The 25,046-nt window shown below is 41.2% G+C and overlaps 1 protein-coding gene across 1 annotated transcript in view; it reads left to right on the top strand.

Moving 5' to 3' along the window:
• The window catches only part of LOC120875387 (cytosolic carboxypeptidase 4-like), a 166,395-nt gene that overhangs the window by 5,292 nt on the left and 136,057 nt on the right, over window positions 1–25,046 (top strand). Inside the window, exons 2-3 of the mRNA XM_040257141.1 lie at window positions 13,178–13,309; window positions 21,709–21,885. Coding sequence (XP_040113075.1) covers window positions 13,178–13,309; window positions 21,709–21,885 — 309 coding nt within the window. The remainder of the gene's footprint in view (window positions 1–13,177; window positions 13,310–21,708; window positions 21,886–25,046) is intronic.

Raw genomic sequence — 25,046 nt, 5'->3', positions numbered from 1 at the left:
GGATGTTCAAAGTAAAACTGACCAGCACAAAGGCATGTGAGTCAATCTAGAGAAGATTATCTTTGCCAGAACAGAGTAGAGGGGCTGCGATTTGTTAGAAATCAGAAGGCTCCAGTCAGAGAAAAGGTACGTAAGTGGAGAAGCCCAGAAGAGCAGACAGCCTTAACAATCAGCTAATAGGAGGCATTGAAATGTTCATCTTCAGGAGCTCCACACAGGGGTCGGGAAACATGTCACCCTGGGGCAGTAGGACATGGCTTGGGGGGAAGAGGAAGGCCCCGGCTCCAGCAAGCTCCGAGGCACCTAGACCAGCAGTGTCTCCTGAAGAGCTGTGTTGGAGCAGCCTGGTCTCTGTCTTGCTGCAGAGCATCTGGGCTTCAGAATTAGGAGAGGTATCAGTTTCCATCTCCTTGGCTCTTGCTGTGTGTGTGCGTGCATCCGCAGTCATGTCTGACTGTTTGCGATCCCACGGGCTGTAGCCCGCCCTGCTCCTCTGTCCATGAGACTTCTCAGACAAGAATTTGAATGCGTGTTGGTAAAGAGATTGCAGTGCTCCGTGAGCAGCTCATTGATTTCCATTTACCACTCACACAAAATAGGCTGCCTTCTGCCAGGGGATAGGAAGGCCGTATTTGGGGTTTATCCTTCTCTGGGGCCCAGTGAAACAGAACTTTCAGCTACTAACATTATTTTGCTGGTCTTATTCTGTTCCTCTGGCATATGTTTTTAGTTCATCAGCTTCTTTTTAGAAAAGGCACGGAAGTAGAGGACAAGAAGAAATGGTATGTCCCTTCCTAAATCCTTGTCTCCAAGGACCTAAGGGTACGCTGTACACACAATTTATTTTATCTCCACTTTATTCTTCAGAAGTAGCAGAAGAACACATGTTACAGTTACTTATTTTCTTTGACTCAGGCTAAGGTACTGAATCTAGAATTCTCCTGTTTTTGTATTTGAGGATAAAGTAGGGGAAAAAAAAAAAATCCCCATACCAAAAAGGAAACAAGCAACAGAAAACATGGAGGTCCTGGGTAAAAAAAAAAAAATATATATATATATATAATAATAATTTGATCCCATATTTTTTTATTTAAAATTGTTCCCGTGCTACCAGAATAAAGATTAAGTAATGAGTGGCTGTGTGCTAGTCATTTAACCTCCTTTAACTTTAGCACAATACTAAGTTGAACCTCATTTGTAAATTTGAATGAAAGCCTCCTTTCAGGAATTTTATACTGATTAAACATGTATGTCATGAACCTTAACAGTGTGACTGGCACATATCAAACATTTAAATAAACAGCAGAGATTAAAATCATTATTAGTTCCTAGAATGGTGCTACATCCAAAACAAAGCCACATTGTAGACTGCATGATGTTGCATTAATGTACATGGACTTTGTCAATGTAATTGAGCTATTTTAGAAAGAAGGACATTTTAATACATAACTCTGGAATGGCAGAAAACTTCCAGCAGCATTTTATAATATTTAATAAAGGGTCCCACTGTGAGAAATCTCATAACCCATTAGTTACTGATGCCTTCTGCTGAGTTAAATGGGAAAAATTTCACCCCAAATTAGCCACTGGAGGTGGACAAAGCTGATGTGTAAGTAAGGCTGCTTTTTTAAGATTGTGTTGGAACTTTGACCCATAACGGCCCAATATAAGTGAAAATCTCTCACTCTAGGAAAGAGAAAAGAACATCAGATGCTCTTTCAGCTGTGTTTGTGTATTTGCTCAATCCTATCCAACACTTTGTGACCTCGTGGACTCTAGCCCACCAGGCTTCTTTCTCTGTCCCTGGAGTTCTCCAGACAAGAATACCAGAGTGGGCTGCCATTTCCTCTTCCAGGGGATCTTTCCGACCCAGCAATCAACCCTGCATCTCTTGCGTCTTTTGCACTGGCAGGCAGGTTCATTACCAGCTGAGTCACTGGGGAAGCCAACCCTCACCCTCACCTTGCCTCTTTTAGGCATTGATAGGAATAAATTCTGCACATAACCCACGGCGGTTAGCCTCAGACATGAATGGTATTGCTGACAACTCAGATGAATCCCTTGCTAAGAAGAGATCATGCCTGTCAGTAAAAGGACTGGGAAATCTGGTCTTGCAAACAGGGTTCTTGGATAACTAAGCATGCCACTGATAGCGTTTCTCTCCTAGAGAGGTTTACTCCGCTCAAGAACTTGGGCTGAATGTTGTCTGCGAAATATGGTACTCGGGCTGGAATCTCCAGGGCTATAGTGAGACTTGTTTGCTTTAATTGGAAGCATCGTGGTTTTGGATTTCCATCACATTCCCCAGCATTAGCCTCCTTCGAGCTTCAGCCTCGCCTTCATTTTCTTGTGGCAAGGGTATAAATTATGTGGAGGTCTTGCTGCCAGGAAGCAGGAACAAGACCCAGATGTCAGGAATGGAAAACACAGAAGCTTAAAGCTGGCAGACAGAGCAGTAAACAGTCAGGAACAGCGGAGCCATGGGAGTGGGGGAATGGCTAGGAGCGATGGGCTTGAGATGACGGGGGAGTAACCCCTGGAACAAGCTGCCCAATTAGCTTATAGAGGACCCAGGTTGGGACGAAGGAATGGAGGGCGGGATGGTGGAGGTGTGTGAGCAGCATAGTAATGGGGCCCTCAACAGCCTCTTTGCTGAGCAAGAAATGATGGAACACACGTTTGCATGAATTAAATTAACCTTGCAATTTAGCTCAGACAGGAATTCACTGGAAAAGGTACTAGGGAGACGCATGGGAGTCTGATTTCAAAATCATAATCCAATCCACAGTATACACTTTGCTGATGAAGGAAGTGAGGCACAAGGGAATCCATTTAGCTCAGGGTGAACAAGTGTAAAACTAACCACTCTGGCTTAAAGAAAACAAAACTTACCTAAACGAGAGCTTCAGATCCACATCTCTCCCAAGTTCCTTGCCTTGGGGAAAAGCACATCATATTGCCTATTTACGTAATCTGAAAATTTAGGTATCATTCTTAACCTCTTCCTCACTGAGCCTGTGAATCCATTTAGTCTCTAATTCCTATAGATTTTACTTTCTTACTCTCTCACCAAACATCCTTTCTATCCATACTTACATTTTCTCCCTTAAAGTAAGTGTTTGCCATCTCTTGTGCCTGGTCTCAGGCCCTGCAATTCATTCTTTGTTGTTTTTTTGTTAGTTGTTTTGAAGTGGATGATTTATAAAGTCTGTATTGAATTTGTTACAATAGTGCTTCTTTTTTTTTTCATTAAAAAAAAAATGTTTTGGTTTTGGTTTCACGGCCCTCAGGCATGTGGGATCCTAGCTCCCCATCTAGGGATTGAACTCACACACCCTGCCTCAGAAGGTGAAATCTTAACTACCGGGCCACCAGGGAAAGTCACTTTGCTCAGTCGCATCTGATTCTTTGTGACTCCATGAAACTAGCCCACCAGGCTCCTCTGTCCATGGAATTCTCTAGGCAAGAGTACTGGAGTGAGTAGCCATTCCCTTCTCTAGGGGATCTTCCTGGATTAGGGATTGAACCTGGGTCTTCTGCATTGCAGGTAGGTTCTTTGCCATCTGAGCCACCAGGGATGCCCCCTGCCAGGGAAGTCCTCCTGCAGTTCCTTCTTACTCCAGTTCTGGTGACCTGAGTGTGTGACTCCTCTTTACCACAATGCTTTGATGGCTCCTTCCCCACCTTTGGATGCCCAAACATCCTGCAATAAGCGTGCACATCAGGGATCTGATCACTGCCCACCTCTGTCTGTCCCCACACCATACATACACCATCCCACCACACCATACACTTCAGGGGTGCCATTCCTTAGAGTGCCTGGTGGACAACATCCCAGGAGTTGTACAGCTCGTCCTTATTTGGGTTCCCACAGGAACTGTGTGTCTTTCTCCTCTGACAGTAATATGTTCACCTGTTGTGCTGGAGAAGACTCTTGTGAGTCCCTTGGACTAAGGAGATCAAATCAGTCAATTCTACAGAAATCAACCCTGAATATTCACTGGAAGGACTGATGCTAAAGCTCAAACTCCAATACTTTGGACACCTGATGCGAAGAGCCAACTCATTGGAAAATACCCTGATGCTGGAAAAGATTGAGGGCAGGAGGAGAAGGGGGCGACAGATGGTTGGATGGTATAATCGACTCAATGGACATGAATTTGAGCAAACTCCAGGAGATAGTGAAGGAGAGAGAAGCCTGGCATGCTGCAGTCCCTGGGGTCGCAAAGAGTAAGATATGACTTAGCAGCTTAACAGCAACATTCACTTGTGGGATCATCCCAGTAAAACAGCTCCTGGAAAAGGCAATATCGACCTAAAAAGTGTTTTAAAACATGAAGTCTGGATGAGAGCAAACCCGGGTTCAATTATTTGCTCACATACTTAACAGTAGTGCGAACTTGAGCGAGCCTAGGCAAGTTACTTTTTTTTCCCTGCAATTAAGTTTTCAGCTACAAAATAGGAGATAATTATAGCACCTACTTCATCATGAGATAATCTATATTAAATGTTTAGCACAGGATCTGAATCATTGTGAGTCTCCAATAAATTAACTACTGTTGTTCTTGTCATTGTTATTGAGGGCAGTATTGCCTTATATTAAAATTTTAATTTCTCCTGCCACAGTGCAGGCATCCAGCAAATATTTGTTGAATCAACTGATGAATAAGCAAAATAGGGCCATTTATTAATGCATGGATATTAGAGCGTCATGACTGGGCACATTTCCCACTTACCTATTACAGATTTTTACTGAAAGGAAGTAGACGAGTGTTTAGTCATCCAATCGGAAAGAAAAAAGCTTCCTTAACTGAAATAACTTGATAATTTGTCTTGTAATTGCCCCCCTGCAATGTAGAGCAACACGTGTTTCCTATAACTAATGTGCCTTTATTTTTAGGGATGTCACTTGAGCAATAAGTAGATCAATGTCTCCATCTCCTTTATTTTCAATCTTGAGGGGCCACTAGAATTCCTAGGGCAGAGCGGAGCTCATTCCAACAGGTGAAGAGGTCTATAATTTATCATTTATGTCAGCTTTCAGAATCTGAAGGATCAGAAAAAAATATAATTCTTTTTTTCCAGTTGAGTTCCGCAGCTAAGGAGCACCTGTCACCACGGAGGCATAGCTTCTGGTTCAACTGAGAAATCTGTTGCTAAGACACAGTCCTAATTTGTTTGCACACTTTTCATGAGAATGGTGGGTGTTTATTCACAGGGAGAAACTGAGGCGTGAGAGATAAAACTTGGTGGGAAATTCATGATGGCAGAGGATTAAACCTTGAACAATTATTTGATTGGTTGCTTTAGAGGCTTTCAAAGCACGGTCCCAGGTCCAGTGGCATTAGTGTCACCTGGGGTTGTTAGATATGCACATTCCTGGGTCTCACCCAGACTTGCTTCAGTAGCCATATTGCTGGGGAATGGACCACCATCTATGATGCAACCAGTCCTCCAGATTATTCTGTTGTTTCATGGCACGTCAGACCCTCTGCTCTAGACTCGAGACCCATGCAGTGGGTCTAAACCCTGGCTGCACATTTAGAAAAACCTGGAAAACTTTTAACAATCCCATCACCCTGGTGTCACTGCAGACCAATTAAATCAAAATCTCTGGAGGTGGGCTCCAGGCATTGGTATTTTTACAATCTCCTTAGGAGATTCCAGTGCACAGACAGGAGGATGGAGAAGCACTGGCCTAGGGGATTATTTTTATTTTATTTTATTTTTTTGCAAACAACGGAAACCTGCTTAAGTAAACCAAGGTGGCAATTTTAAACAAGTTGAATAAGGTCTAACCAGAGCTGGAAAATACCCAAACCCTAGACACTTGTCTCAATCTCTCATTTTCTCCTTATATGGGCACATTTTCTGGTTTCTGCTTTTCTCTGCACAAAATTTCTCTTGCCTAATTATCTCAGCCTTTACAACCCAACTTATTCTGCTCATTCAATGTTTCTCCGCTGCTTTTTCATTATTTTTGTCTTGTCATTGGACCAACTCCCCCCTTGCAACTCTGTATGGAACACCCACAGCTCAATGATATCTAGAAGCTGGAGAGATTTTATTTTTTCCTAAGATTTTAACTTGAAACTATCAGTCAAGGATTCCTCCTTCCCCCCAATAATAAAATTCCTTTTTTTTTTTTGAAGAGGAAAAAAATACCTAAAATACTTCTCTGCTAACAGGAAATTCACAATGCAATAAAAAAATTTCCCCCAATAAAATAGTAGCTTTTTGAAGACAAAGTAAAAGTTAAAGTGCTAGTCTCTCAGTTGATCCCAACTCTTTTTGACTCCATGGACTGTAGCCTACCAGGCTCCTCTGTCCATGCAGTTCTCCAGGCAAGAATACTGGGCTGGGTAGCCATTCCCTTTTCCAGGGCAGTCTTCCCCACCCAGGGATCAAATCCAGATCTCCCGCACTGCAGGCAGATTCTTCACCATCTGAGCTACCAGGGAAGCCCAGTAGCTTCCTCTTATTTACAATTAAGAGAGAGGGGGAGAAGAGGAAGAAGGTAAATTTATCGAGAATATCTTCAAGTCCTTTAGTTCTTAAAACTCTCACCTCACGGATGACCCCAACCACCTTGACTCCAGATATCTGTCCTGACATCTCTGCATTCTTCCCTGGTAGCCCGTCCACTACCACACCTTATCAGTTCTGACCTACTCTTCAAGAATTAGTTTTCATCTTCTCCCATTATGACTGAGCAGACCATCTACCTATTTGCCCTTTTTCATCTTTCTTATATATGCGTGTTTACTTATGGCTCCATGCATGCACCCTGCATGTTCTGGGTCATTCCTGGAGTCAACAGCTTCTTATTCAATCAGTAAACTAAAGGACTTGATCAGATACCAGAAAACAGGCTCATCTCATCTAACTTCTCAACCAACAACATTGTTGATAGCAATTTATCTGGCCTACAATATTTCCAGAGAACAGTTTTTAAAAGTGTGACACTGCATTGCAGGACATCTATAGCCACTGAAAGTTATTTCTTGCTGATAATAAATATTCAACAACTGAGATGTACTTCCATGGTACATAGTCTCCTTCCTTTTGCTTTCCTCTGCCATTTGAAATGATAGCAAGCATATTTATTCATGCTTCAGAGGGGAGAATTTATAAATTTGGGGGGCTACTCAAGACTCTACTGAGCTTTTTCCCCCCCTAGGGTAAGTAAGCATCTCCAGTATTGTTAGTTGATCTGTGTTTATGTGTACATGAATGCTAAGTCCCTTCAGTCGTAGCCCACCAGGCTCCTCTGTCCATGTGACTGTCCAGGCAAGAATACTGGAATGGGTTGCTATGCCCTCCTCCAGGGCATCTTCCTGACCCAGGAACTGAAACCCAAGTCTCTTATATCTCATGGATTGGGAGGTGGATTCTTTACCGCTAGTACCACCTGGGAAGTCTGATCTGTGTTTATAAACATTCCCATTTCCTGACTTTCTGATTTCAATTTACTGAGGCATCCTAGCTTGTTTTAAAATGCCACACTCAGAAGTGAAAAACACTGTATTAGATATAAATTGACCAGTAGTGAGGTACATCAGACTAATTGCTCTCCTAATGTATGACCACTTTAACTTCTCCAGAAGCAATTTATGATTAATTTTGACATCCATGGCTACTGATTCATTTTGAGCAAACTGTCATTTAAAACCTCCAAATATTTCATTCAAAACCTACTGCTAAGCTGAATGTCTCTTTCCTTTTGCCACTGTTTGCATCTAATTGTAGGAGCTGCATTTATTCTACTTTAAGCATTTCAATTTCCACGAATTCGGCTCCTTTTGCCACTTATAAATTCCGCTCTTACTTGTTTACTGTGCTTTCATTCATTCAAGGTCATTATTACTCTCTTGTGCATATGTGTGTAGCAGCTTCAGTTGTGTCCAATCCTTTGTGACCCCTTGGACTGTAGCCCACCAGGATCCTCTGTCCATGGGATTCTCCAGGCAAGAATACTGGAGTGGGTTGCCATGCCCTCCTCCAGGGGATCTACCTGACCCAGGGATTGAACCCATGTCTCTTATGTCTCCTTCATTTGCAGGCAGGTTCTTTACCACTAGCACCAACTAAGAATCCCATTCTTCCCTCAGTTCAGTTCAGTTCAGTTCAGTTCAGTCACTCAGTCGTGTCTGACTCTTTGCGACCCCATGAATCGCAGCACGCCAGGCCTCCCTGTTCATCACCGTCTCCCGGAGTTCACTCAGACTCACGTCCATCATCTGTGATGCCAGCCAGCCATCTCATCCTCTGTCGTCCCTTTCTCCTCCTGCCCCCAATCCCTCCCAGCATCAAAGTCTTTTCCAATGAGTCAACTCTTCGCATGAGGTGGCCAAAGTACTGGAGTTTCAGCTTTAGCATCATTCCTTCCAAAGAAATCCCAGGGCTGATCTCCTTCAGAATGGACTGGTTGGATCTCCTTGCAGGCCAAGGGACTCTCAAGAGTCTTCTCCAACACCACACTTCAAAAGCATCAATTCTTCGGTGCTCAGCTGTCTTCACAGTCCAACTCTCACATCCATACCCATACATGAGCACTGGAAAAACCATAGCCTTGACTAGACAGACCTTAGTCGGGAAAGTAATGTCTCTGCTTTTTAATATGCTATCTAGGTTGGTCATAACTTTCCTTCCAAGGAGTAAGCGTCTTTTAATTTCATGGCTGCAGTCATCATCTGCAGTGATTTTGGAGCCCCCAAAAATAAAGTCTGACACTTGTTTCCACTGTTTCCCCGTCTATTTCCCATGAAGTGATGGGACCAGATGCCATGATCTTCGTTTTCTGAATGTTGAGCTTTAAGCCAACTTTTTCGCTCTCCTCTTTCACTTTCATCAAGAGGCTTTTTAGTTCCTCTTCACTTTCTGCCATAAGGGTGGTGTCATCTGCACATCTGAGGTCTCAATTCTGTATCATTAGCAAATTTGACAAGCACCTTCGGTTACCTACCCTGTGTACTTAACTTATTACATAAAGACTACATTTCCAGAAATTAAGGAACAAATGTGAGAAAATACCTCAACGAAATTCTGGAATTTCTGTCTCTTTGAAACACAGATGTGTGTATGCATCCTATTTTAATCTTAAGTACACAGAATACACCTCTACAGCTTGATAAATTCTCACAAAATGAACATACCATGTAACTGTCAAGCAAACCAAGAGAAAGAACGCCACACGCAACCCAGACATGAGGCCATAATGTAATGTCCTCCTGCCCTCAAGTATAGACATTATTCTCACTTCTTTCAGCCTAATAGTTTTGCTGAATGGTTTTTGAATGTCATATAAAGGAAATGATATGGCTGTGCTCTTTCATATCTAGCTTGTTCTTGCTTTCTCAATCCTGGATGGTATTTTGTTGAATGATTATAGCACAATTTATTAATCAGTTCTACTGCTTACAGATTTAGGCTGCGAAAAATAGTGCTGCTGTGTATAGGTTGGCCAAATTTTTGTTTAGGTTTTTTCTTTATGATGGTACAGAAAAACCCGAACGAACTTTTTGTTCAACCCAATATATTCTTGCTATCTTCTCATGCCCAGTGTATGCATTTCTGTTGGGCAGGTTCTAGAATATGTGTATGTTCAGCTTTAGAAGACATTCCCAAATTGTTTTCTATAGTAGCGGTTGGCAACATAGTCCCACAAGCTGGGTTCAGCAGTTCCACTTCTGCTGCTTTCTTTTCATGATGTTAGGAGTCCTAATAACACATTAGATGCAGTCGCATCTCACTGTGGTTTTATATTTCCTTGATATTGATTGAGGTTGAGTACATTTTCATTTGCTTAACAGCCATTTGGAACTTCTTTTTTTGTCCGTTTAAAATTTGAGTTGCTTGTTTTTTTCTCATTGATACATGTATACATTCTCGATGAATCATTTGTTGGATATATATACTACACATATATTATTTCACTCTTTGGTTTGCCTTTTAACATTTCTCCTGGTGTTTTTGCTTCAAAAGAAATTCTCAATGAAATGTATCTAGGTTTTTATTGTTTTTATTTATTTTTAGTTCTTATTTTCATCCTCATTAAGAACTCTTTCCCAACTCCAAGGTCATACATAGTAACCTATGTTTCCCTCAAGTGACTTTATTATTTTATCTTCCATGTTAGGATCTATAATTTATGTGGATACTTATGAGGATAAATATTTACTTCTATTTTTCTATATATTTTACATGGGAATTCAAGCCTCCTAAAACCGTCCTTTCCCACTGCACCACTGTGTGAACTCTGTCATGAATCAAGTGACTGTGAGACCCTCCTTGGAATATCTACTTTTCTCTATTGATCAATTTATGTATTATTTTACCAATAATAATGTCTGTTATTCTTATGAGTTTCATGCTTTTATGCTATTTTAAAAACTGTTTTCCAAGGTTTTTTGTGATCCACAGAGTCAAAGGTTTTAGTGTAGTCAATGAAATAGAAGTTAAGTGATTTTCTGGAATTCCCTTGCTTTTTTTTATAATCCAGCAAATGTTGACTATTTGGTCATTTCATATTTCATGGCATATAAAATACTGTGTTAAACTTCAGACTCTTTAGGTACATTTATAGTATTTATAAATGCCCTTGATTTTTATATGTTGACGTTCTTCCCTGCAATTTTACAGTAGTTTGTGTGTATAGACTTTTTATATCCTGCATTTAGCAATCTTTATATAGGGAGATAAAAGACAATTTTATTTACTATTTTAAAATCTTGTACTTTTTTTTTCTCTTATGTTTATTTTTCTTTTTCTTCAATTATGCCATCAATTACAATTGAATCTTAGTGCCAGGTCTTTTCCCGAATACAGGGATTAAGCATAATATTTCATCAAAAATTATACTATTAACTGTTTTTTAGGTAATGGTTCTTAGGTTAAGGAAATTCTGTCTACAAATGTATATTTTTTTACATGTTTTATTTTTATGCAATTTTATAGATTACTTTCCATATATTGTTATTACAAAATATTGGCTATATTCCCTGTGTTGTACAATATATCCTTGAGCCTATCTTATAAGATTGTTTGTTACTTTTTGATCCTGTATGGGTATTGAATTTTATCAAACATTTTTATGCATCTATTATGATTATCATATTAGTTCTTTCTTTAGTCTATAAATGTAGTGAATCACACTTAATTAGTTTTGATGTTGAAACAACCTAACTTTGCATTCTAAATTTTAACTAAATATTATACTGTATAATTTTTTCATTTTTGTTTTGAAATAATTTTAGAGAAGTGCCCAAAATAGACAATACCCACATATACTTCCCTTGTGGATCAGATCAGATGGTAAAAAATCTGCCTGCAATGCGGAAGACCTGGGTTCGATCACTGGGTGCGGAAGATCCCCTGGAGAAGGGAAAGGCTACCCACTCTAGTATTCTGGCCTGGAGAACTGCATGGACAGAGGAGCCTGGCAGGCTGCAGTCCATGGGGTTGCAAAAGGTCAGACACAACTGAGTGACTAAGCACACACATACATAATTCATCCACTTTCCCCTAATGCTAGTGTTTTGCACAATTACAGTACAATTATCAAAACTGAAGGTTAATATTGGAACACTACTATAAATGAAATGACAGAGTTCATATGGATTTTACAAGCTTTGCAGGCCAATTTTTTTGTTTGTTTCAAGATTAATCCGCAATCCTCATCATACTTAGATTTCATATTTCCTTAGTTTCTCCTCTGTGAGGATCCCTTACACATTCTTTGTCTTTCATGACCCTGATGGTTTTAAAGAGTGCTAGTCATTTTTAAACTTTTATTCAATATGAATTTTGTCACCACGTCTGTTATTGGTGATGTTTACCTTGGTTACTTGGTGACGGTAATGTCAGCCAGATTTCTCCATGGTAAAGTTACTGTTTTTCCTTCTGCAGTTAACATCTTGGAGGAGAGATTTTGACACTATGCAAATAATCCCTTTGCTCCACAAATCTTTCTCATTAATTTTGGCATCCATCTTGCTAGCAATTATTACAGGGTGTTCTAATGGTGATTTTCTATTTACTTCATTTCTTCTATATTTATTAATTGGAGTTTGTATGGAAAAACTATTAGAGCTGATTTCTTTTTTTTTTTTTAACTGAGATACAGTTGCTTTACAATGTTATGTCCCCTCCTCTTGAGACTCCCTCCAAGCCTCCCCCCATCCATATAGGTCATCACAGCACCGAGCTGAGCTCCACGTGCTATACAGTAGGTTCCCACTAACTCTGTTTTACACATGGCAGTGTATATATGTTAAACCCAACCTCCCAGTTCATTCCACCCCCTCAATTCCCCGGTGTCCACCCACCCATTCCTTACCTCTGAATCTCTATACCTGCCCTACAGATAGGTTCATCTGTACATTTTCCTAGATTCCACAAATAAGTGTTAATATATGGTATTTGTTTTTCTGTTTCTGATTCTCATTCTGTGTAATAGATTATCGGTCCAGCTACATATAAAAGTTCTCATTTAAAACACTCCCTAACGCCATACACAAAAATAAACTCAAAAGGGATTAAAACTAAATGTAAAACCTGACACTGTAAAACTCTTAGAGGAAAACATAGACAGTACACCCTTGGACATAAATCACAGCAAGATATTTTTTGACCCACCTCCTAGAGTAACAAAAATAGAAAGAAGAAGAAACAAATGGGACCTAATTAAACTTAAAAGCTTTCGCACAGCAAAGAAAACCATAAATGAGATGAAAAGACAACCCTCAGAATGGGAGAAAATACTTGCAAACAAAGCAACTGACAAAGGATTTATTTCCAAACTATACAAACTGCTTGTGAAACTCAATGTCAAAAAAAAAAAAAAATCAATCAAAAACTGAATGGAAGATATAGATATTTCTTAAGGGTTATTTCTTATTTCCTCTTCCAGTTTGGACCCTGTCTCCTCCCTCATCATAAGAAAACTTTTTCAGAAGAGCTTTACATGAATTATATTTCTTTACATCCTGTTCGACCCTGAGGTCCTTCCAACCTAACTTCCTCCTTGATAACTCTACCTACTGAACTCTTGTTGAAGTCAACAGTGGTCCCCATGTGTCTGGTTCTGCTAAGTAAACAGTATCTGCCTAAGAAAGTTGACATTTTAAGCATGTAAGAAACCAGCAGATTTAGTTCCTCCTTTGTTTGGTCACTGCAGGTCTTCTGTGATTTCCATGGCCACTCCCAAAAGAAGAATGTGTTCCTTTATGGCTGTAGCATCAAAGAGACTTTGTGGCAAGCAGAGGCTACTGTAGGCACATCGAATCTCTCGGAAGATGTCAGCTACCGGGTAAGTCATTAGGGGGATGACATCAAAAATTTTATGTCCAGATTCTTGCCTTTGAGACATGTCGCAACCATCATTTTCCTGAATAAGCATTTTGATTATTTTAACTATAGGATTATAGTACAAGCAGGTTGAAAACGTGTATCTTTTCCTCACTTTTGATGAATAATGGCTTCCTGCCTAGTTACTCTCAATTATTTTTTTTTCTGTATGATGTGATAGAGTGCATAGAATTGGAGATAGGAAACCCCATTTTAATTCCTGACTTTGTAACTATTAACTGTGTGACTATGATCCATTAACATCACCTCTTTGAACCACCATTCTGTCACTTGTGAAACAAAGATAATGAAAATACTGCCCCTGTTATATATTTACAGAAGGAACAAAATGATACTGAATTAGAAAGGATCTTAAATAAATATGAAGGGATGAAAAAAATTAAGGCATTTCACCATCCACATTCCTCTGTGTGAGCATACTATAAAAAGTAGACAGTGATCCACTGAACCTAATTCTCTTTTTTCCGGGTTCCAGTAGCTAGAGATCAGCTATCCCCACACTGAAGCCAGATGAGGTTAAGGAGGTGGGAAGGAAGGACATCTTCCTGCTGGGATAAAGCAGACAAGCTGCTGCTTACTGGGTATTAAGATGATGTAGAAGAGGTCAAGTTATTGAAAAAATAAAACTAAAAATTGACCTTTCTTTCAAATTTATACAGGAAAAGGAAAAAATGACTGTGTTGGAAAAACCTGGTTCTCCTCCTCTGTCTTTCTCCTTTCCTTTTACATAGAATGCTTCATTTCTCACACTGTTGCTGAGTTGCTAAGTCATGTCCAACTCTTTGTGACCCCATGGTCTGTAGCCTGCCAGGCTCCTCTGTCCATGGGATTTCCCAGGCAAGAATACTGGAGTGGGTTGCCATTTCCTTCTCCAGGGCATCTTCATGACCCAGGGATAGAAGCCATGTCTCCCGCATCTCCTGCATCGGCAGGCAGATTCTTCACCACTGCACCACCTGGCAAGCCCATTTCTGACACTGCTGAGGATCAGATATTTGCATTTTCCCATCCACCAGGCAGTTCTCTGACAACACCTGAGTGTCTTACAGTTTCACTAGGTGCTAACACTGGCTACCTGGAGATAACATCAGATCTCTCAGGTTAAGGGCTCAGTTCCAGGAGACAGCCCCTCACTTCAGATGCCAACTGCAAGTGGTAGGTCCCCAGGTTATCCACAACTCCTGTCTGACTTGGCTACAAATCAAGGGTTTCCATGATCTCCTCCCCTTTGGGTCTGATTATTTCCTAGCGTAGTTCATAGTATTCAAAGGAACACTTGCTTACATTTCCCAGTTTAGTTAAGGATATGCTAAAGGATACAGATTTTTGACTTAAAACAGTGCACGAAGTGAGAGTTTCCAGTTAAGTTTCATTGAGGACAAAATGAGGACTATATCTCGGGAGATAGCACCCCAGATAATTCTGCAAAACTGCTCCAGAGAGGCAACAGGGAAGGTCAGTATATATGTGATTTTCAGTTCGGTTCAGTTCAGTCGCTCAGTCGTGTCCAACTCTTTGCGACCCCATGAATCGCAGCACGCCAGGCCTCCCTGTCCATCACCAACTCCCGGAGTTCACTCAGACTCACCTCTATCAAGTCCGTGATGCCAGCCAGCCATCTCATCCTCGGTCATCCCCTTCTTCTCCTGCCCCCAATCCCTCCCAGCATCAAAGTCTTTTCCAATGAGTCAGCTCTTCACATGAGGTGGCCAAAGTACTGGAGTTTCAGCTTTAGCATCATTCCTTCCAAAGAAATCCCAGGGCTGATCTCCTTCAGAATGGACTGGTTGGATCTCCTTGCAGTCCAAGGGACTCTCAAGAGTCTTCTCCAACACCACAGTTCAAAAGCATCAATTCTTCGGCGCTCAGCCTTCTTCACAGTTCAACTCTCACATCCATACATGACTACTGGAAAAACCATAGCCTTGACTAGACGGACCTTAGTAGGCAAAGTAATGTCTCTGCTTTTGAATATGCTATCTAGGTTGGTCATAACTTTCCTTCCAAAGAGTAAGCGTCTTTTAATTTCATGGCTGCAGTCACCATCTGCAGTGATTTTGGAGCCCCCCAAAATAAAGTCTGACACTGTTTCCACTGTTTCCCCATCTATTTCCCATGGAGTGATGGGACCAGATGCCATGATCTTCATTTTCTGAATGTTGAGCTTTAAGCCAACTTTTTCACTCTCCTCTTTCACTTTCCTCAAGAGGCTTTTTAGTTCCTCTTCACTTTCTGCCATAAGGGTGGTGTCATCTGCATATCTGAGGTTATTGATATTTCATACATACAATCAAACATTTTTTTTTTTTTTTGCAGAAGCTTTCTGCTAGTCATGAGGAGAATCGTCACCATGAAGAATTTTAGTGCTTTTCTAGATATGAGGAGATACAAGAATTGAGTTCATAAAATTGCAGTAGCTCATGATTTAATCCTTGTAGAACTGGATGGCAAGTGGCAAACTGTCACTAACAAGATAAACAGCCATTTAAAAAGATATATAGATATGGGAGGGTCCCAAGTTTCTGTAAGTGTGGAACTGCACTGGGGATGCTTTACTTCCCAGCGTATGGAAGAGTTCACCAACCCGGAAGCTCCCCAACTTGCAGTCTATTTGGATTTTATGGAAACTTCTTCACATGGGCTTGATCATCTATTAACACCATCTCTAGCCTTTCTCTCTTTCACAGAGAAGTAGTAATCAGCCCTGATCCAGGAGCGATTCAGGAGCTCACCCAGAGTCACCTTATGAGAAAATATGCTCCTACTATCCTTATCACATAGGAATTTACAAGTGTTTTAGGAATCTCATGTCAGAACTGGGAATGAAGAACCAATATATACAGCTCTTACTGCAATTATGATATCACAATTGTGATGGTACCAACCTCTTCTTAGGGGCATCCTTTGTGGCTTAGATAGTAAAGAATCTGCTTGCCATGCAGGAGACCCAGGTTCAAGCCCCACTCCAGTATTCTTGCCTGGAGAATTCCATTGACAGGGGAGCCTGGCGGGCTACAGTCCATGGTGCCGCAGAGAGTCTTTTACAACTGAGAGACTACATTTTCACTTTCAACCACTTATTATTCTAGATATATGAATTTACTGAATATGAAATACCTTCAGAGTTAGTGAGTATGAAAAGGGGGACAAAACCCACCAAGCTTCTGTCTCACCTGAAAATACTTCCCCTGTGTCCTGGATTGTTCCCCCCTCTTCATATATGCTTCCCTATAGAAGCATAACTGCTATTGATCACTAGAATTCCCCTAAAGCTGTTAATGCAGAAACAGCAGCTTATCTTCCATGTCCTATTTGCTCTAAGGCTCAACCAGAGTACTTGTGATAAACCTCAAGAAGCTTAACTGAATAATCTTACTTAGGAAACTAGCTTGGATTAAAACATTTCATCTTATCAGGTCATGCTGACCTATATAAAATTATCTCCTATGAGTAGTACATCTTAAATTAAAGAATCTATACTATTCAGCCTTAAATATAGAGTCACCATGAATTTTTGCTCTTTTTCCAAGAAAAAGTTAACAATATTCATAGATAATGATAAAACTTGCATCATTTCCTAGGTGGCACAGTGGTAAAAAATCCATCTGCCAATGCAGGAGACATAAGAGATGCAGGTTCTATCCTTGTGCCAGGAAGATGCCCTAGAGGAGGAAATGGCAAACCACTTCAGTATTCTTGCCTGGAAAAATTCCATGGACAGAGGATTCTGGTGGGCTACAGGCCATGGGTCGAAGAGTCAGACATGACCGAGAACACACACACAATAAAACTTACCCCAAATACTTGTGATGATTAAATGAATTCATGAATGCAAAATGCATAGTAAGCATTCAGTGAAAAGCTATCTATTACAATATCAATGTTTTGGAAACTGAAATTAGGTTTAAGACACAGAGAAAGTGTCAGGGGAGGAGTTGAATGTTCCAAGCCTTCTTTCCTCACTCAAGCTGGGGGAGCCTAGGAATCACTGCAGTAAGTCTCCAGTGGATCAATTCATGTGTAGAGTTCATCAATTTCCTAATCATTTAAAAACAAAACATATCAAACCACCTCCAGCTATCCTAGCTATCATCATCTTCATTGCTCACCCTGACCTAAATCCATCTGCATAAAATCAAAAGGGAAATAGAAAGACTTTACTGTGAATGAGATGGTGTGGCACCCATTATTTAATGAACGAATAAATTGCCACTGTAGAGGTGTAAAAGGATGTTCCCATTGAACTTCATAAATTTCACATCTTCCAGGCTCCAAGGCTCCAGTAAAGGGATCATAGATTATGGAGTTTTCCAAATTCATGCCATTAATAGAGTGTGTGATTTTTTTTGGAGAGAGATTATACTAGCTAAGAAAAGAAGATTTACTTAATTTAAGAAAGGAGAGATCATTTAAATGATGTCAGATTAAACTTTTTGCAACAAGGCAAAGCACTGATAAATTGAAATTATATTCAAGTATTCTCAATCACTTTTGTTGATAGAATAAACCTACCTAAGGAGCCAAAAGAGCTGTATGCAGGAAACTAAAAGACACTGATAAAATAAATCAACGATGACACAAAAAGATGGGCCAATATACCATGTTCTAGGATTGGAAGAATCAATATTGTGAAAATGACTATACTACTCAAAAGCAATCTACAGATTCAATGCAATCCTTATCAAATTACCAATGGCTTTTTTCACAGAACTAGAACAAAACATTTTACAATTTGTATGGAAACAGTGGAAATAGTAGCTGACTTTATTTTTCTGGGCTCCAAAATCACTGCAGATGGTGATTGCAGCCATGGAATTAAAAGATGCTTACTCCTTGGAAGGAAAGTTATGACCTACCTAGACACTATATTAAAAAGCAGAGACATTACTTTGCCTACTAAGGTCCGTCTAGTCAAGGCTATGGTTTTTCCAGTAGTCATGTATGGATGTGAGAGTTGGACTATAAAGAAAGCTGAGTGCTGAAGAAGTGATGCTTTTGACCTGTGGTGCTGCAGAAGACTCTTGAGAGTCACTTGGACTGCAAGGAGATCCAACCAGTCCATCCTAAAGGAGATCAGTCCTGGATGTTCATTGGAAGGACTGATGCTGAAGCTGAAACTCCAATCCTTTGGCCACCTGATGCAAAGAACTGATTCATTTGAAAAGACCCTGATGCTGGGAAAGATTGATGGCAGGAAGAGAAGGGGACAACAGAGGATGGGAATGGTTGGATGGAATTACTGACTTGATGGGCATGGGTTTGGGTAGACTCCGTGAGTTGGTGATGGACAGGGAGGCCTGGCGTGCTGTGGTTCATGGGCTCACAAAGAGTTGGACACGACTTAGCGACTGAAATGAACTGAACTGAACTGATGGAAACAAAAATGACCACAAATAGCCAAAGCAATCTTGAGAAAGAACAACATAGCTAAAGGGATCAGACTCCCCAACTTCAGACTATACCAAGCTATAGTTTTCAATACAGTATTGTACAGACTCAAAACTAGAAATGTTCTCTATTTATGTCTATTTAAGCAGTCATTTAAAAGCTTAGATAAGCAGATTCTATTCTTTCCAGTGAATAGTTTATGAAGTACTCCTTATAAGCAGCAGTGATCCATGTGCAGAGAAGATACAGACCTGCTCTCATGGAACTTCTAGGCTTCAGAAGAGATTGAAAATAAGCGACTAGTTACCTACAGAAAATTATGATGAACACTTTGAAGGAAAAAAACAGTGCGAGGGATCATGGGAAAAGAGGGACAAGAATAATGGGTACTAAGTCGTGTATGACTTTCAGCCATGTGGACTGTAGCCCACCCAGCTCCTCTGTCCATGGAATTTTCAGGCAAGAATGCAGGAGTGAGCAGATATTTTCTGCTCCAGGTGATCTTCTAACCCAAGATCGAACCCACGTCTCTTGTGTCTCCCACTTTCGCAGGAAGATTCTTTACTACTGGTGCCAGCTGGGAAGCCCCAGGAGTGGATGAGTGAGTGCGTGAAAGTCTCCCAGTCATGTCCAACTCTGTGGCTGCATGGATTGTAGCCTGCCAGGCTCCTCTGTTCATGAAAGGCTCCTCTGGTCATGGAATTTTCCAGGCCAGAGTACTGAAGTGGGTAGCCATTCCCTCCTCTAAGGGATCTTCCCAATCCAGGGATTGAACCCAGGTCTCCCTCATTACAAGTGGATTCTTACCATCTCAGCCACTAGGGAAGCCCAGGAATACTGGAGTGGGTAGCCTATCCCTTCTCCAGTGGATCTTCCTGACCCAGGAATTGAATTGTAGTCTCCTGAAATGCAGGAGGATTCTTTACCAGCTGAGCTACCAGGGAAGCCCCCAAGAGCAGATAGATGAAATCAATTAGGAGGAACTGGAGAAACTCTGAGGATAACATTAACACGTCATTTCCCTTAAAATTATGATGCTATAAGTCTGGAGCCTATGTAGGAACTTAGAGGTCATAGTAGATTACATTAATAAACACATTAATATATACTGATGTCAAATGTTTTTATAATTAATTATATTAATCCTTATATTAATATAATTGCTATGTTAAGCATGGGGACAGTAGGAACCAGAGATATTAAGAGATTTGCTCAATGTTCTGGAAACAAACAAAAACTGCATTTCTCGAAAACAGTTCCTTAATTTACATTCTTATCCATTTGTTCTACTTCTCCACCTTCTCCCAGGAATTTGTCCAAAGACTGACATTATACCATTTCTTATCTAATCTACATACTTTTTTACTATGTGCTAATTTTTGGAGATTTTGCTAACACCGAAGTGAGAGAACCCTCTGTGTTCATATCACAAAAGTTCTGAACTGTCCAAGTGTAATATTGGTGTACTATCAACTCTGGGACGCCATCCTTGGGGTCTGGGAAGGTCCAGGGACTAGTCGTCCCCTCTCTTTAGATAGACTAGGGTCTATCGATGCCTTCTGGCTTCCCTGGTGGTATGGTGGTAAAGAACCTGCCTCCCAATGCAGGAGAGGCAAGAGGCGCAGGTTCGATCTCTGGGTCAGGAAGGTCCCCTGAAATTGGAAAGGGCAACCTGCTCCAGTATTCTTGCCTGGAAAATCCCATGGACAGAGTAATCTGGTGGGTACAGCCCATGGGGTTGCAGAGAGTCGGACATGACTAAAACGACTGCACACATGCGCAGAACGTACAGTTACCTTTAAATGGAAATTAAGTGACCTCATGTGGTATGTACGAATCCAGGGAGTATGGATTTTTATAAGTTTTATAATTGGCCCGACTTCAGATTTATAGATCAGAGGATGAGATTGAAACGTTCATTTTGGCAGTTATACTCTTTCAGGAAACAAAGTAACTTTATATGTGCCCCTGCTTAAGAAGCACCAGTGGTCTGCATGTCTGAGATAAGTGAAAATCCAGCCAGAAAACAGGGAGTCTGGGTTGAGCCATTCTCTGAATTTCAGGTCCCTGTGAAGTCTGTGGCTTCCCATGGGGCTCAGCACAGTAATGTATGAGGCTGGGTACATGTTGCAACATTGGTTCATAGTGATGCAGGAAGATGATGTTGAAAGATCATAGTTTTTGGAGTTGGCCAAGTTGGCATTTGGATCCTATCCCATCCACTTTGTAGCTGAATTTAAACTAATTCTTTCTGATTTTTTAAAGCTTCAGTTTCCTCATCTTTAAAATGAAAAAAAGGGGCTTCCCAAGTGGCACAGTGGTTAAGAATCTGCCTGCCAATGCTGGAGACCTGGGTTCGATCCCTGGTTTAGGAAGATCCCCTGGAGAAGGATATGGAAACCCACTCCAGTATTCTTGCCTGGAGAATCCCATGGATAGAGGAGCCTGGCGAGCTATAGTCAGTGGGGTCACAAAGAGTCAGACATGACTTAGCAACTAAACAGTAACAATAACTACAGAAAAGGATTTAAAAATTGGTACTCAATACTTCAGTTCAGTTCAGTTCAGTCACTCAGTCGTGTCTGACTCTTTGCGACCCCATGAATCGCAGCACGCCAGGCCTACCTGTCCGTCACCAACTCCTGGAGTTCACTCAGACTCATGTCCATTGAGTCAATGATGCCATCCAGCCATCTCATCCTCGGTCGTCCCCTTCTTCTCCTGCTCCCTAATCCCTCCCAACATCAAAGTCTTTTCCAATGAGTCAACTCTTCGCATGAGGTGGCCAAAGTACTGGAGTTTCAGCTTTAGCATCATTCCTTCCAAAGATAGTTGCATATATTAAGTGTTTGATATATTCAAATTCTTAATACTAAGAAGTTATTATTTGTTTTAATGATGCCTAGATACAATCCTCTGCAACTCACCATAATTTGATTTTCTTAATTGTAGACTCTTCCCAAAATCCTTGATAAACTCGCACCAGCATTTACCATGAGCAGTTGCAGCTTCCTTGTGGAGAAATCTCGGGCCTCCACAGCCCGGGTAGTGGTGTGGAGAGAGATGGGCGTGTCCAGAAGCTACACCATGGAGAGCAGCTACTGTGGTTGCAACCAGGGTCCCTATCAGGTATGTGAGGCTGTGGGATACCTCTGCTTTCTGTCCAGCAGCAATGCACTGTGATGGAGAGCTATTGCATACCCATTGATCCTTCTATCTAGTCTGAAAGAGGAAGAAGTCTCCAGGAAAGTCTGGCCTAGCACCCTTGATCTTGCAGAAGAACTAGTTCAATGAATGCTTTCCCTGGCAGCACAATCTGTGTTGATCCTGGAAGCAATCTGTGGCTGCCTGCTGATTTGGTATTTCAATCATCTGCCCTCTCCGGCAAGTGGTAGGGAGCCACCTCAGACAGGCACCCCTGCCTTTCATGGAACCTCTTCCTGGCCCTGCTTTATGTATGAGAACATTTTCTTTCCTTTTGCAACACACAGACCAGTCCCCGATGCATCATCAAAAAAAAAAAAAAGGCACAGCCCAGGGCGTCGATGTCGTCGAGACCTATGTGGTTGATGTTTCTCTGTCTTTTGTGTTCAGTGGCTCTCTGTTATCCTGTTGTTGCAGAGCAAACAGAAGCGTGTGCCCGATGCGGGTCTCCCAGAGATAAGCGGGCCTGGGACGCGTGTCTTAACGGTGAAGGAAAGGGCTGGAATGAACCACATTCTTCTACAGCTGTGTTATCTGTATGAGCAGCTGGGCAGCTCTGAGAGCTGCTTGTCCTACTCCTCCACTGCTGCTGCTGCTGCTGCTGCTGCTGCAAAGGTGCTTCAGTCGTGTCCGACTCTGTGCCACCCCATAGACGGCAGCCCACCAGGCTCCCCCGTCCCTGCTAGAGGAGCATAGAAAAGGGGCATGGTGACAGTGCCAGGGCTCTTCTAAATGTGTTAGGCAAGATGACAGACTACTCCTGGGTGACTTCTATTCAACCCTAAGGATTCCTGGACCTTGCCAGCATTAAAGCCCACCATGTTGGCTTTGATCCTCTCCTGGAACCATTAGGAAGCACTTGGCATCTCTACGATCTGGTGCTTGTAGAAATCTGTTAGCCATCAAAGGCAGTTCAGGGAGTGACAGGTGGGTGATGAACATTATCTAACTTCCCATCTGCTCAGAGATATTTTTCAACATAGGGCTCCTGACCAACCAGTTTGACCTATCAATTCTGTTAAATCGTCAGTTTGTCTATAAACAGTGGCCTGAAAGAATTGTTGTTATTACTGAATTAATAAATGATGAGAATGAATTAATCTTTATTTATAAACATCAATCCGATTCAGAGTAAAGACCTTACTCTTCCAGTTAATGGCAGTGTTGTACATTGCTTGCCTCTATAAACCTCTATGTTTCATGTATGAAATGCAGATACTATTAAAGATTCCTCTCCTTCCTGATAACCCTGGAGGAGGAAATGGCAGCCCACTGTAGTATTCTTGCCTGGAGAATCCCATGGACAGAGGAGCCTGGCGGGTTGCAGTGCGTGGGGTCACTAAGAGTCAGACACGACTGAGCGACTGCACACACCCTCATGCTCCTTCCTCCTAGGCAACATTTTTGTAAAGGTCAAAAGAAAATACATAAACAAATGTACTTGGGGGTTATTGCATTAGCATTATGTTTACTCTCTTGACATTCAAAACCCATAGGATTGGGAAAAAATAAAAGCCTGGACTATTGTGACTCAAGACGTTATGCTTATTAGACTGTGCCTCTCTTGCTGAATGCTTCTTGATGGAAATGGGCCAGCCACTTGTTTAAAAGACAACTCCATGCATCCCTCACAGATTTATTGGATTGGTGACTTTCATTGACTTTGTTTCTCCAAGCACCAATTCAGGCTAACAGCTTCTAGTCACATAAGTATCAGTGCCATTCACAATAAATCAGCCAGACACTCAGAGGCCCTTGGAGCTGTTGTTTGAAAACTAAATGACTCATAGGTTCAGGCCCTCACCAACACTCCATCTTTCAGGCAACATACACGGTGGCGGTTGGAAATGACAAACAGTGAAAGAAGCTTGCCCAGTGGGATGGCTTTCAGATATGGACTCAGCATTTGTCCTGTGAAATTTTCCACATGGCCTTTGCATGGAGTCTTTATAAGGAAGGATGGAGAAGGAATTGGCTTAGAGAAAAGTCCTAACAGTGCCAGACCTGGCTTTGCTTTCAAGATCCTATTCTGCATATGAAACACCTCTCTGAAAGGATTGGTTTTCCCTTTCCCTTTGTTTTTCTGTTCTTATAAATGTTGTTGTGTAACTGAGCAGAATTGCAGACTGAACAAGAGGACGGTGAGTAATTTTATATATTGGGGGGGCACCCTGGGGCGAGGAAGTTAGCCCAGAGTTGGGTGTTTCAGTGATTTTTGTCTAAGGTATATAATGAAATCTATGAGCTATAAAGCTGTATAGAAATTTCCATCCTGAGCATACTGCAAATGATTTTTGTACTTTGAGAAGCTGAATCCCAGTGGAGTCCTGAGGTTATTATTCTAAGTTCATCTTTTCATTTTTTTTTTGTTTAGCATTACCATCTATCCAAAGATGAAGGGTGCTTAAATACCCCCATGAGGGGCATTCCATCCTTCCTTCATAAGAATATAAATATTTTTGCAGTTTCTCTGGTTAATGCAGCTTTAAAGTAGTTCCAATCATTTCTCTCAGCACACTAAAGTATCTGATTTGTTAGTATTGAAATGAAATATCATTTCTTACAGTGATATTTATATTGGAACAACATTGAAGCATATAAACTCTCACCTTCTAATAATTATTAATACTATGATATTTTCCCTTCTATTTTCCGGTCTATAGCTGACTAATGTTGAAAAAAATTCTCCTGATTTATTTTTTTTTCTTTTGAAACATAGCCTCTACAGCTAGGTTATATGCTCTGATCCATAATTTGTATTTAATGTGGAGGTCTCACCCACTGAGAGATGTACTTAACGTCTTTGGACTGGCCCAAAGCTGTGGAGACTGTTGAGAGGAAAAGCCAAAGTGGAATGAGGCATCCTTTGGAGGCTTCTTTTTTAAGTCACTCAGCCTATGTGGACAGCTGTGTGCTTTACACTGAGAGTTTGTGACTTGGAGTCACATGCATGGTGTATTTGCATATACAAAAGCTTATGACTGGGTCCCTGGGGGCTGCTTGTGGCTTTGGAGGCTAATGTGAACACTCCCACCCAAACAGGCTGTTGACAGGCTCCTTGGCAGTGTTGCTGACTCCTGGGATGG

Source organism: Oryx dammah, unplaced genomic scaffold (genome assembly GCF_014754425.2).
Source record: "Oryx dammah isolate SB20612 unplaced genomic scaffold, SCBI_Odam_1.1 HiC_scaffold_16, whole genome shotgun sequence".
NCBI classification, from domain to species: domain Eukaryota; kingdom Metazoa; phylum Chordata; class Mammalia; order Artiodactyla; family Bovidae; genus Oryx; species Oryx dammah.
This window is presented reverse-complemented; position numbering and strand designations above follow the sequence as displayed.